Raw genomic sequence first — 14,396 nt, forward strand, 5'->3', positions numbered from 1 at the left:
GGCTCGCGTCTCCGCGGCAACGGGCAGGGCCGCCCGCCCCGGCCTGCAGCCACCCGCGGGTTTCGGGGACGCCGCGGCTCCCTGGGGTGGCCCCGGCCGGCGGGGTGTCTGGGGACGGTAACCGGGACAGGGACGGACTGCCGGGGAACGTGTACCCGCGGGCTCTGAGGGCGGAGGGCTGGGGGGAATACTGGGCACCGCCTGATCTGGAGAGGGCCTTCATCTCCCTTCCTCGAACGGAAGCTCTCGCACTACTGGAGCCGGCAGTGAAGTTTCTCCAGTCCAAACAGTTAAATGCACACTCGGTGATTTTTCGGTGACTAAACAGCAGTAGGTGCATTGTTCAGGCATGTGCCCACGCCATCAGGACCCTCACGCCGCGCACTCGGCGCGTTGTTGGCTGGGTTTGGCGTTGGCGTTCATCTCCTGGCTGCCGGAAGGGGCCGGTGCCTGGGTCAGCCTCGCAGCTGCAGCATTCCTCCACTGCTCTCACCCACTGCTCTTAAAACACTTTTTCCTCTTGTTTCCCATTACTACTACCTATTTGTCTTCCAGCGCCCATGTCCACCGTATCCCTCACCCCGGTTAAGCGGTTTGTTCGCAGGTGTCCCTCTTTGGGGAAGTCCCAGGGCGGGTGCATCTGGAGCAAAGCCGCGAGCCTTGGAAAGACCCCCGGCCTCAGGAAAACCCTCCCGGCAACGCAGCCCCACCGGGGCAGTCAGGGCTGCCGTGTAAGCGATCCTGTCCTGCAGAGCCTCCACGTGCTGGGGTGAGCAATGCAGAGAGCAGCCAGAGGTTCTGTGGGTCTGAAATAAAACGTCTTCATTAGCGTCGTGGTAGAAATCCATTACTGGGACATGAAGCATACTTAATCCTACAAATCCAGATAATTATGTTCCCAGCGACCTGGTCAAGTTTGATCAGTAGCACTAGTAGGGTGTAAAATACAGGAAATTAATTTCAGAGTTTAGATACATGATTTTTTTTTTTTGGCTGACTTATACTGTGCTTATTAAACTAAATGAGAAAACAAAGCTATTTTAATGGAATTCCTTTAGAAGCTATTTCCTTACAGAAGCATTTTTTTTTAATTTGTAGAAGAGAACCTGACACATTTTATTATAGGCTGTAACCTCAAATGCATATTGCTCTCCATAGGAAAGAGCATCTCCCTAACTGTAAGAACCATCACATGGCAAAATACAGAGCCTGGGCAATAACACTGTGAGGTAAACTGCTTGTTAGATCCCGTGCGTATGCGGTGTCTTTGTAGCGAGTACAGCTGGAGCCTGGAATGTCTCGAACTGCCGGAGTTACTGCATTAGGGCGAAGCTTGGTTTCCATTCTTCAACTCAGAATTGCCTTACCTTGACGTACTGCACGATCTCCTCGTTGAGGAACTTCTGACCTCCACAGGCTATCCAGACAGGGACCTGTTTTGTAGTAGAGCATGTTGAACCTTGAAACTTCTATCTTACAGGAAATCTCCGAATTCTGAAAAAAAAACCCCAACAAACCACCCTGTTATCCTGCAGTGACCTACAATACTGCCGTTTTCATGGGAACAGTTGGCTTAAATGCGTAACTAAATAGGCCTAAATCTCCACCTTTGTTTGTTACAGGGCCACAAGCTTCTGCAAAATACACCAGTCCCTGGGCTCAACAGGACAAAGCACCCGTTCCCCAGCTCGAATGCATCTCCACTTTGAAAATACTGATTCTACTAATTAGGCTATTACTGCTGATTTTAAGAAAAAGCAGGTATGACTGGTAATTTTATTATGCTTTTCCTGGAATAGGTTTTCTTTGAGGCTACTTGGGTGATTAAATCCTAATTATGAGCAATATTTATAAACCAGAGGGCAAATTATGAAAATTAAAACTGGATCAATGGCAAAGCTGTGCTGAAATAAGTATTGTTTTGCATTTGTTTATGCAAACCCAAAAATATTTTAGGATGATTTTATTTAAGATTACATAAGAAAATACAGTAGGATTGAAATGAATGACGTCATTCCATTAATTAAAGAGGGGATTATTTCAGCTGGTTTTGATCTCAGCATTCTGTTTAGAATTCTGTAACACAGTAGTAATGGAGAAACATTTTCATGGGCATTTCAGGGAGAGAAAGCGAATCCGGAAGGATACCCAACTTAGGTAAATCATCTTAAATCAGGACTTTCAATGTTCCTTTTTCAACTCTAGTTGTCCAATTTGGCCTCCTCACTGAAGCTTGAGTTCTCTGTGCAGCATCAGCACAGTAATATAACACCATTTCTTTAACATGACAGGATCCAGGAAGATTTTATTCTAATGAGAAAGCAAAAAGAAATAATAGATCAAAAGTCAATAAATATATCCCTCAGTAGGTTCACTTTACTTTAGCAAGGCAGAGTTACAAGCTTCAGTTGCAAAGCAACGCCCAGCATGCGTGTTTCACTGCACAAATCCCTGTCGGGTTGGTCACTGCAATTCCGGTTGCCGAGCTGCTTGGGAGTTCTGCGGCGCAGGCTCACCCTACCGCGTCGTTGGGCTCTGTGCTCTTTGGGCCATCCAGTTTCAATACCTGAGTAACTCTTTTACAAATACAATCACAACAACAAAAGTATCATTAAAGTTTGCATGCGAGAGGGCAAATAAGCAATGTTCTGTATCGATTATTTCTGATCTTGGGGGATAACTGAGGGTTTCAGCTTTTTGTATTGGGAGTTCCTTCCTAGAAGCAAAATCCACGCAGGGACTGAATGTACAAAGAGAAAACCATGGAATTGCTGTGCCGACAGAAACATCTCAAGGGCTGGCTGAGGTAACAGCCTTGTCCTGACCTGGGGGGATGTTGAAATGCAGTCAGGTCTCCTTTGAAACAGTCATCCTAGTGATAGCATTTCACAGAGAAGTGATGGCCGTCAGTGTCCCTCCTTGTTCTGACACGAGCTTGCATGAGTTTGCTGAAGACCTGCATTTGTATCTTTTGACCAACGTAGAAACTGTTTGGACACTGAAAGAAGAATTTCCCATAGGTGTTAGGGTGTGTTTGTCAATCCTTCAGCAGCAGTGGCACTGACGTAATTTATGATGGACCAAAGTGATTGCTGGATTATCTCCAGAGATGTATCGGTCTTCACTTTTGGACTCAGCTGTTTTGCTGGGCAAGAAAGGAAGTGTCATGTGGTTTGTTTGACTGAATCACAAGATATTTTTTCTTCCTTTAAAGGATGCCAATCTCTGAAATAGGCCAAGCTTGCGCATTGATCTCTTGTCAGGACCTGAGCAGTCGAGTCCTCATATAGAGGGCTCAGAATCAAATATTCTGGTACGGACATGAACCTCAGCCCTCCTTCCTCCCTAGCCCTGGTTTCAAAGGTGCTGCGCTTCAAATGCACCAGTGCCACGGAGCAGAGGAAAGCTGTCCCCGTGCATCATCCCCATGGCATAGCAGCCAGCTGTCCCCTACGGCTCAGCGATGGCCCGAGTGGGCTCCTCTGCGTGTGTGATAGAGCCTCCCCGGGCACCGTGGAGCAAAGCTGAGGTCATGACAGTGCTTTGCCACTATGACTGCTGCGTACGTTGATCCCACCAACACTTCTCCACAGTGTTATAGATTGCTGTGGGCGACGGAACGAACGGTGCCAGGATAGATCCTCATGCAGAGGAATTGTTCGATTATGGACTTTAAGGGTCCTGCATCACCTTACAAAGCTGCAAGTGACAACCAAGCTTCAGAGGGAGGCGTTCAGCTTTTCTGCCCAGCTACTGGTTCAGATTGGTGGGCACCAATGTTACACAAGTTTTACTTGCGTTTGACTTCAGATAAGTTCAGAAGCAAAGTTTTTCTTCATCTTTCTAAATAAGAGCCATTGGTTGATACAAGAAATGTCACTGCTTTCTCTATAAAACTACTCTCTGTAGCTTTATGTGGATTTTTTTATAGTCCCATAAGTGAAAGAACTAGATGAGTAGATTTGAAGAATGCAACTTACTAAAATATAGTAACATATGTTCTTAATTTTTTAGTGAAACATTTGGTTAACCTATATAAATAAATAACATAAGCAGAAAAGTGAACAGACATGAAAGGAAAAACAGAAAAACAAAGAAACAAAAGGAGGGAAAGTCACCACAAATTTAAAGGGCTGAATTGCTCACATAGTACCAGAAAGAAAATCACTTTCACAGGATTAGGCAAGAGAAAGCATGGCGGTGTTCAGAAAATTGAGCAGGATAAATGTTTTACACTATGGAAGCCTAAACCAAACCAAGCACCTGAACTCGTACACCTCCCTCAGCAGCAGCAGAGGAGGGGGCACATCCATCACTCAGGGCTTTGGGCACCAGCTGGGAACAGGCTGTGAGCCCTGGCCCGGGGCTGGCCCGGTGGAATCAGCAGGAGCCACGCTTGGCCACACCCAGCCCAGGTTTTGGTTTTAGTTTTAGTGGTAGTTCTAAGGCTGCATGGCACCCGCTCTGCCTGTCCACACTTACCGCGGCCACCGCAGGGGAGATCTGGTAAGGGAACGGTGTGAGTCACCTGTGGTGGTCCTAAAGGGCTTTGGACAGCTGGGTCAGAGCGCTTGCTACTCCCATCTTTCAACATAGAACTGGCACTATGTACAGAAACACTGATGACAGGAAAACGTGTGAAATTTCCCCCTTATGTAATGTTTATTGAAAGGATTATGTGTTCTTTTGGAGGAACTTTTTAAAATAAACACAGGCTTTTCTCTGTAGTCTTTCTTCTTGATGAAGAAGGCATGTGAATTTTAAGAATCACAGTAATGTTCCTTTCATCATCTTAAACATGTTGCAATTATAGCCATTATATTCAGCAAAGGGCTTTTATCAGGAATGTAATACCATGGTATATTGGCCCCCTTGCTTCTATGCCTAAATTAGGAGTGTCTTATAATATCTGCCTCCCTTGAAGTTTTATGATAATTGGTAGCATTTTTGTTTAGAAACCATTTTCATCAGCTCACTGAGAAGAGATAATCATAAAGAATGTAATGCTACTTCAGGCAGTTCTATTTTTATTTACACTACGTTTATTCAGGATAATTTCACTGATACCAGGGAACTTGATCCTGATTTACAGTGATGAAAGAAGAAAACAATCACCATTCCATGCAACCCGTAAAAAGAGGAGAAAGGGAACCCTAAGTAATGACTACCAGGAGAGTACAGCATAAAGAGGTGAACTGCAGGATCCATACTGCTTAATTGAAGTGTGAGATTAACAAACAAAAGTTGAAATATTATCTTCAGTTTCCCTCATACTAATTTTGTCATGATATAAAATATACAGCTCACAATACTTGGGAATGAGATAGATCAGTCATTCCTCAAAGGATACTCATTCACTTGCAGAACTGAGACGTTTGAGAACAACCGGATGAAATAATCCCTGATATGAGTCCTTTGATTGAAAGAATAATCCTGGAATTTCATAAAGAATGTGTTTGGCCTGTCCTAGGTTAGAACAGGTATCACATCTCCCAGTGAACTGAATGCACGTTGGCTTTGCCTGTTGAATGTCAGTGAGTTTTTGATGAGACACAACATAGGTGGTACTGATATGAAAACCCAATGAGTTTGGTTCAGCATATGTAATTCCGTAAAGTTAGAGATGATTTCATGGCTGGTGAAATGCAAGAAAACTCCAATCTCTTGGAATCCGTGAGAAAAGAGAAAATATGCAGAAGTAAACACAGATGGGAAAAGACACACGCTTCCAAACATACGAGTGGTGGCTCTGCCTTTTGCAAGTCTCTGCTTACACCCAGGTGAAACAGTCACGCAAGCCTCATCTTTCCAAGGCTGCAGGAGGGCTATTGTGTAGCACCGTATCTACAGTCTAGTCAGTACTCACGTATGCTTCGATCAGCTGATTTTCCACCATCATATGCCTTGAAGTGCAGCATGTATGGACGTGCTTCAGGTTTGAATCAGTTTCCACAACAAGAGAGCGGGATGAGGCGCAGTTTGGAGTGCTGATGACTGTACCTCTGACTCCTTTGCAGGTCTTGTGCCATCCCCTTCCCGCAATACCTGGCGTTAGCAAGCTTTCATCAGGCAGGACGGTGGGCTGCATGGACTTTGTACGTGCTCCTGACCACAACAGTTAGTTTTGGCTTGCCTAAGGCTTTTCTCCTGCTTTTCCTAGAAAGAACAGAACCTTCTAGCAGCTTTTCTTTCTTTTCTACTTTAAGAAAACATTAGATCTATTGTATATGAAAGTTTCCAGGGACAAACAGACATGCATATAGTGTCCCTGAGACCTTCACTAGTAAAATGCCCAATTGTGTCTTAGTAAAATATAAAACACAAAAAGAAGAATGGAAAGTGGAAGGGAGGTAAAAAAAAGTACGAAATTCTTAGTGGTTTCAAGAACAGGCTGTTCCTAAGAACCTCTTTGGTCACCCAGGTTGTGCATTTTCCCCTTAGAAATGTAGTCAGAGTTACATCCAAAGACGTCTTGAAGAATATATTATCGTAAAAGTCAGCTTTTAATTAAACTTCCACATTTCAAAACCTAAGTGGATCTCTGTTTCCCTGGAGACCAGGATATGTAAGAAAGCAGAACTCTCCCCATTTCCCTTTCCTATGTGGGACCGCACAGAGCAGTTTACGTGTCTGTCTTTTCTCTCCTGCAGGATTAATATCCATTACTGAATGGACTTTTTCATAAGATGACTGTAATTGTGTCACTATCGTGAGTAATCTACGTTGATACTCCTGACGTACAGTTGTTCACTGAGGGGTCAACATCTGTCACTGCACGTTACTACACTGGTTTTGGATACCAGTATCAGATATGAGTGCCCACTCAACAGAAAGGGAACCCTGTTTTCAAGTTTTAGAAGTAGAAAATGAACACAATTCTGCTACAGAAGTAACACAGACCTGTCTGCTTGAACCTCCATCACACTTGCACTGTGGGTGAGAGCAAATACTTTTGTCTGACAGAAGGCAGAAGGGCCATGTTTGCTATTTTGGGCACTAATTTTGCACTATTGTAAATGATTGTGCACGAGCAATCGTGACCCAGTATTCTCCAGTTGACAAAGTGATCCAAGACAGTGAGCATTTCATCCTTCTCTCAATTTCTGTTGGTATGGAGCTCCGTCTGAGCTTGTTTTTCTCCCCTTTTCCTTCCACACATTCTCCAAAGTCAATGTTCGTATGCCTCTCATTTCCCCTCCAACACATTCACCTTTTCATCATTCAGATGTTGTCAGATGTGACTTAAGATCACAAGCAAAAATACTGTTTTTCAAACTGGAACTTCACGAACAATTTAGATAAATAAACCAGATTTTCCAAGGGCAAAATACAGCCAAGCACTGTTGTTAGTGGCCGGGATTCTTTGCCGTGCCACAGAAGCCTTTCTAAACTCTTTTTTTCTCTTTTCTCTTGGTTCTATCATCTTTGTTGGTGGCAGTTCAAAAGGCACCAGCACGGCACAGCACTCTCCAAACACCAGATTTGCTATTTAGAGTAAGAATATGCTCTCCCAAATCAAAGCAGAGAGCAAAAATCAGATGAATTTACACCTGACAAGAGCTGTCCGATTCAGTTAATGGTAAACCTCACCCGGTTTTCTATTCAAGGTAACATTCTGCCAATTTCAGTATTATAATTTAGATTGAAATGAGGCTTAGGTTTCAACCACGGCCCCTCCTTCCCGTAGGACCCCAAGGAGAAGCCCGCGGCTGCCGCGCTGAGTAATGAGCACAGGACCAAACTCTGGTGGCTGTCAGGGCAGCTCCTCCTGTTTCATCTGGAGTAGGGAAAAGCCTCTGTGGTTACGGATGGGTTACATACCTGGTAGTTCTTCCCTTATGAAACAAGGCTAAAATTCTGATTGTCTTGGCTGTGCCATAGACAGGCCTCATGCACGGGCAGACCTCATCATGAGGATGATAGCAAGGTGATCGTTTTCTTGGGATGTGTCAGGTGTTTGTGAGGACATGTATGTGTGCCTACAGCTGACTTCCTAGAAAGCAGGAGTAAACGAGAAGACCTAGTTTTAATTAGCACGTATTACTGTCAAGAATTCTGAGCAGCACTTAGTCAGTAGTGCTCTGAATAGCAGTAAAAAACCCCGAAATCAACTTACAAGGCCTTTTCTGCTGTCCTATTCGACTTATCTTTTTGAAGGTAAAACTGCTTATTACCTTTCTAGTGAAGCAAAAATTAAAGTGCCATGCTGCTCCTTCTTCCATTTCGCAGGTAAAGGAATCAAGGAATGTGGTGGAATGAAACCCTCCTCTGGTATTGGACCATCACATCCTTATTTCCCACTCTTTTTTCCTACATATACATCTTGCAAACTTCTCAGAAAAAGCCTGATTCTGTGCTATGGATTTGTCCAAATATTAGTGGAGACTGAGAGAAATGACAACTGAATGGCGGAGAGGCTGAAGCCGTGTAATGGCATCTTTCATACTTTTCCTACAGAATGTAAGGGAAAGAGAAAGGAAGGAGTGAAAGCTGATAGCTCAGAGATTTGCAGTATATTTAAAGACAAACCTATCCCTAAACAAAGCAAAAATTACTGTCTTGTGTAAAAGTGTTCTATCTTTTTATTGGAGAGCAATTCTTTCTGATTTCTCAAAGAAATATTCTTTAAGAACTATTCTTTGCCTTTGGAAAACTGTTCTTAAATTACACCCTTCAATTGTAATCCTTTTACAACTTTCAGGCTCTTTTAAATAATGACTAACTCCTAGCAAATTTTCTGTAAAGAGTACAATAACTAACATATCAATTTCAAAACATGCTATGAAAGAAAACAGCATAAATTTAAAATTAAAACTTAGGAAGCAGCATTTCAGAAATTATGAAAGTATTTACTGATGGTGTAACATACAATCTAATGGCTAAAGAGCTGTCACTCGCCCTGGCATTGCTGATGCGCTCTGCTAACATAGTAAGTTATTTCTGAGAAACGCATTTAATTAGACATTCCATGAGACATTTCAGTTCAACAAGCCATAAAAACCGGCGTCACGAGCATGCTACAGCTCAGCATTCTGCAAAGCCTGTAGCGACTTGGGATGAATTCTTGTACTGAGGAGCTCTGCAGCAATCCCAAGTTTTATCACCGACAAAAGAGCAGGAACTCTCTAGAGCTGGTGAGATACAAACACTGATTATTTAGGCGATGCGACTTTTCCATTACGTAGTGCTGCACAGAACAAAAATGCAGCATAAGGCTCCTCATCAGAGCTCGCCCTCCTGTGTGTTAGCAGTTCATGCAGCACAACGGAACCGTCGCATACTTTGCTATTCACGTGTTGGCAAACTGTGTGAGTGGCTGTGGGCCACGCTTTTCTCCTGACTACTTGAAAGTAAAGTCGCAGGCCCAGTAGTTTATGGAGGAAAATAATGATCTTCTGGACATACTCCTGGGAGAACGAGGCATCTGAGTCACTGTCTGTTTTAAAGTTATGAAGCAAGTCGTGGAGGCCTCAAGCAGCCAAGCGAGGGACTTGGCAGCACAGCGGGGAGGTGCAGTTCCTGAGGGGCCGTGGAACATCTGGCTCCCGGCCTCTGCTCCTCCTCGGGGTGCCTGCGATGCTGCTCCCCAGCAGCCACGGAGCCTGGCGGCTGTGTGTCCCCGAGCTCTCCTCCAAGGTGGGGTTCCCCACCACTCGCAGAGGTTATCCGCAGGGACCAGCCCGCGCCACGCTGGCGGAGCATCGCCTGATGCAGGGCTGGATGGAGCGGTGGCGTCCTGTAATGTGTACTGAGGAGACCTGGGGATTCCATCCATCGTGTTCTACCTGGGGAGAAGATGGAGGTTCAGGCGCTAATTATTTTTCTAACTTTGGTTTCCTGCATTGCACTCGTTGCACTGATCAGTAAGCACCGTCATTTCAGGCCTAAACTACCAACGTCAGGCTTGTTTTTCTCCTCTGTGTCAAAACTTCCCATATAACATCTTCAGACACAGTGCAATAAAGATCTCCATAGTGAGGAAGCTTCTGAAACGCTGTGGAATCTCTATATGAGAAAAACACTGACTTTCCAAGCTACCCGCTAATTTAAATCAAGTCCTTATTTTATTACAATAGTTGAATAAAAATCAATGCTGCCGTCTTCACGTTAATAAGGTTAAAACTCAGTAGCGAGTACTAGTGACTGATTTAAGATGAGCTATTTGCGCTTTCATAAATACCAGCCGAATGCTGGTAAAAGGCTTGGCCATAATATAACATGATTGCCTTTCACAGTGGTTGCGATGTTTATGCATGAGTTTAAAAATAACCGAACCGCGAGAGATAGCTGGTGACAGGGAAGATGCCCCCGAGGCAGCGGGAGGTGTGGGGCAGGACCGGTCCCCGGGGCCGCTCCGGGCGGCACGGCTCGCTGCGAGGCCGTTCCGGGCGCAGGGAACCGGGCAGCTCGGGGCTCGGCGCGGTCCCGGGGAGCTGCCGTGCCGTGATCACACCCCGCGGCCCCGTCCTGCGGCACCGGCACGGCCCCTGCCAGAGACCCGTGCCTGGTGAAAGGAGCTGCGGGCCGCGGAGGGCAGCGGCCCTCCCCCGTGACGTCCCGCTCCACAGCCGCTCCGCCGGGCGCTGGGGAGGAGGAGGAGGAGCAGGAGGAGGCGGGACCCTTCCCGGCCCGGCCCGGCCGCACCTGCGGGCGGTGCCGCTGCCCTCCCGCCGCCGCCGGGGGCGCTGCGCTGGGGGCGGCCCGGCCCGCCCCGCCGCCCCGCTCCGCTCCCGCCTCCCGGCGCTGCGGCCGCCCGGCTCCCCGCCGCTCCGTCCGGCTCGGCTCAGCTCGGCTCGGCTCCCCTCTGCCCCGCTCGGTTCCGCTCCGCCGCGCTGCGGCAGCCGCCGCGGGCAGGAGGACGGGAGGCGGCGGCGCCGGGCGCTGCCATGCGGGCGGGCGGCGCCGGGGCGCGGGGCGGGTGAGGGCGGCGGCGGCGGCGGGGGCTGGCGGCGGCTCGCAGCGCCTGATCCCGCCCGCGGGAGCCGCCGGGCCGGCGGGGAGCAGCGCGCAGGGCATGCCATCCGCCTCGCCCCGATGTTTCACTGGGGCAAGTGGAAGAAGAGGATGGGAGCGAGCGCCTCCTCCTCCAAGCGACCCGTCTTCGACGAGCGGGAGGACGGTGAGTGTGGGCCGGCATGTCCCGGGGTGCCCTGCCCAGCCCCGCGATGCCCAGCCCCGCGATGTCCTGCCCCGGGGTGCCCGGCCCTGCCCCGCCCCGGGGTGCCCGGCCCCGGGGTGCCCGGCCCCGCACCTGTTGAGCCCCGTTCCGCTCGGCCCGGCGGGTCCCGTCGCGTCCGCCCCGGCGGAGCTGGCCACCGGCAGGCAGCGGGTCCGTGCCCAGGTGCGGGTTTGCCGGCCGGGTCTTGCCTCCCCGCGGAACCCCCGGCAGAAACGGGGCGGCGGTCATTAAGACAGTGGGTAATTTGGGAGCGGGCAGTGAGGGGACAATTTAGCAATGCCGTTTCAGTCTGTGCAAGGAAATCTCTGGTTTTAACAAGTGAAGATCAAGTGCAGCTGGCTGTCAAACTTCTTAAAAACTACTCAGTGCAAAAAGCCTGGTTTGGGTTTTTTTTCCCCAAAATACAAGTTTTTTTTGTAGAAATACATCATGAAATACCACAGTTGCATTAGACTTCTCAGATGCAGGGTGAAATTTCAGAGGACCAAAGGAAGGAAACTTTGGGTGGGGGAAGACTCAGCAGAGGGGTCAGGCCAGTGGACGGGCTACTGAGTGGCTGGGAGCTCTCCTGCTGTGCGAAGAATGCCGTGTTGGCCACAGGACACCAACTGAGCGATGGCAAAAATCCCCGGGGTGCTCAGGGTGCTGGAATTGTGCACTAGGTAAACTTGGAGTTAAATGTGTATGCTAATTTGAGCCTTCGAGGCATGGTAATGTTCTAGTTTACATGAGCGCTGGGTCTGCTGGCATCCCCTCAGTGAGGGTGATCAAACCTGAGACTGTCTGTGCCGCTTCTGACAGCCGAAGGGGAGTTCAATCAGGTAAACTCTTACTGGAGAAGTAGCTAGTTGGTATCACCAACAAGTATTTATTAGCAATTCAGAGCATAACATTGAGTTGTTAACCCTCGCATCTCTTATTACAGCAGCGTAGAGAAAACATCTGTTGGAATGACACCTCACTGCCTGAGGGGCACAACAGCAGCATTGCTGTTGGAAGGAACTGCAAAATCCATCCAACCCCCCTGTCCCTTGATAATAGCGGCGTGCGTGAGATTGGGTTGATGTGGCTGCTGGGTGTCTGCAGCTCCAGAGGACTTTACCTGGATTTTGTGCTCAAAGTGCAAATGTGTCACCTTGGATGTGGTGGGCCAGCAGGAACAGCAAGTGAGCCAAGTAAAACCACTTAAATTGGAGGCTTTGCTACGTAATTCAGAAAGTGTTTCGTTCTGAACTGAGCCTGTGTACAGCCAATATAGGGAGATGGAGCTTTGCAGGGGAATGACCATTGACAAAACCCTGATAACATCTCGTAAGCTATTTTCAAGCAGCACTTTTGCAATAGCAGAGACTTATTAGGATATTACTTTCTTAATAATGCCTGTGTTTTCATCGTTGCTTGTTAGTGTGCGCTCAGAGCAATTACAGTGTTGTTCTGGTGCACTCATATTTACTGGCACGGCATGGTTGCTATGGAGATCTCTTAAGACATTCTAATAACTTCCTTACATAAAGAAGCCACTTAATACTTTGGTTTTGTGTATGACATAATGTGGAAGAATTGCTAGTGATGACAATTTAAAGTGAAATAAATTAAAAAAAGGAAAAAGATAGGTTAATGTTTGAAATTTTATCCATAGGTAGTTCCCAGTGACGGATATACAAGAATATATCTAAATTATAGATATATAATTTGACTCTAAATCCAATGGTTAATCCCTTTTAATTATGACAGGGTGTATGTACATAGAAGGTTAACATTTATTCTACTGAGTGGTAACACAAGGCCCAGTATTTACCCTCGGATAAATCAAACTCCAAATGTGTAGATTTTTGAGGCAAGAAAACCCTTACAGTCCTCTTCCCTGACTTCCTTCCTTGGGACTGGTTTCAAATCTTCACGGAATTATTGCCTCAAGTCAAACGGGTGCGGGGGGGTTTCCTGGGAGTGGGCAGTAACGCGTTTGCTCTCGGTGTAAAACGCCTGGCCCTGGAGGGTTATCTGCTGTTAACCTCAGAGTCAGAAATCGTCCTTTCTCCCCAGTCTGTGCCTGTCCAACCCCAGCTTCACCTTGATAAACCGGAGGAGTGTCTGTTGTCGTGCCCCCGTCTCGGTGTAGCAGCCAGCTGGGACCGCGGCTGCCCGGCATCCTCGTCGGCGGGATGTGTGGATTGAGCTCTCTGACCCACGACTCCGAGGGTAAACTTCATATTCCTGAGTCTGTCCTGTGGCTCTTCTCTCAGCCATCTCTGGTTTCTCAGCATCTTTTTTGTTAATCCTGGGACGGAACTCGTTGCTTCGGCAGGGATCAGCCCCGGGGCAGGTTGGTGCTGGTGCAGCCTGCGTGCAGTGCTGGTCCTCTCCATCCAGGGACAGGGTGATGTGGAGCTGTGCTACAGAGAGTTGTGCCCAAGGAACAGCTATCCTGTTCCCTCCTCCCTTCCCTTCCCGGTGCTGTGTTGTCCCCTGCTCCCCAATTTTCCCCCAGTTCAGGTAACTTCTCTTGACTGTGCAGCCAGATGCAGGCCAAGTGTGACCGGTCCTTTGCATTTCGTCTGAGCTGCGGGGAGGGGGACAGTGCATCTTTCTTTTGGTACTGTACTTGGCTGCAGCACGCACAGCTTGCTGTTTCATGTTTGCACATACAACCTTGGAAATATTTCTGAGCATTTCGGAGTTGGGATTCAACTAATAGAAAAGCTGACTTTGAAAGGAGAGCATCTGTGTGGTTTGTGCATGCTTCCAGAAAGCACTGGTACGTGTGAGATCAGTTCCCCTTGCTTTGCGAGCATCAGCTTCGGCTGGTTCCATTTGCACAGAAAACTTGGCATGTTCAGTACCCGCTGCATACGCACCAGTTGGGTGCAAGCTCCAGCCTGTCCAGCTAGAGATGCTGCCTAGTGATGCCTTTTTGACAGCTAGTTTTTGGCGAGATACATTGTACCTTGTTTCTGAACAGAGGAAGTTAAATTAATGGGGGGGGGGATAAAAAAAAAAGAAAAGAAAAATAATATAAAAAGGGCAGGAAAAAGAATAGAAGGGCTGCAAGGCTGAGCACTCAGAGTTGTGGTGTGCTGGAGTAAGGTGGCCTCAGTAAGCTGAAGGGAATCATAGTGCCCTTGTAGATTTTTCATTATCGCCGCGTGCTGTTTTCCATCAGGAAAAACAGGCCTTTGTCTGTAAGGGCTTTTTAGGGTTTCTTATTTATACCTGTAAG

At 47.5% G+C, this 14,396-nt stretch overlaps 1 protein-coding gene across 2 annotated transcripts in view; it reads left to right on the top strand.

Moving 5' to 3' along the window:
* Window positions 1-10,695: 10,695 nt before the first annotated feature.
* The window catches only part of STK32C (serine/threonine kinase 32C), a 92,818-nt gene continuing 89,117 nt past the window's right edge, over window positions 10,696-14,396 (top strand). Inside the window, exon 1 of one of the 2 annotated variants that reach the window (XM_054832677.1) lies at window positions 10,696-11,119. In XM_054832677.1, coding sequence (XP_054688652.1) covers window positions 11,015-11,119 — 105 coding nt within the window. In that variant the 5' untranslated portion in view covers window positions 10,696-11,014. The remainder of the gene's footprint in view (window positions 11,120-14,396) is intronic. The other variant, XM_054832676.1, reaches the window with a different exon arrangement.

This window comes from Grus americana, chromosome 7 (genome assembly GCF_028858705.1).
Source record: "Grus americana isolate bGruAme1 chromosome 7, bGruAme1.mat, whole genome shotgun sequence".
NCBI lineage: Eukaryota > Metazoa > Chordata > Aves > Gruiformes > Gruidae > Grus > Grus americana.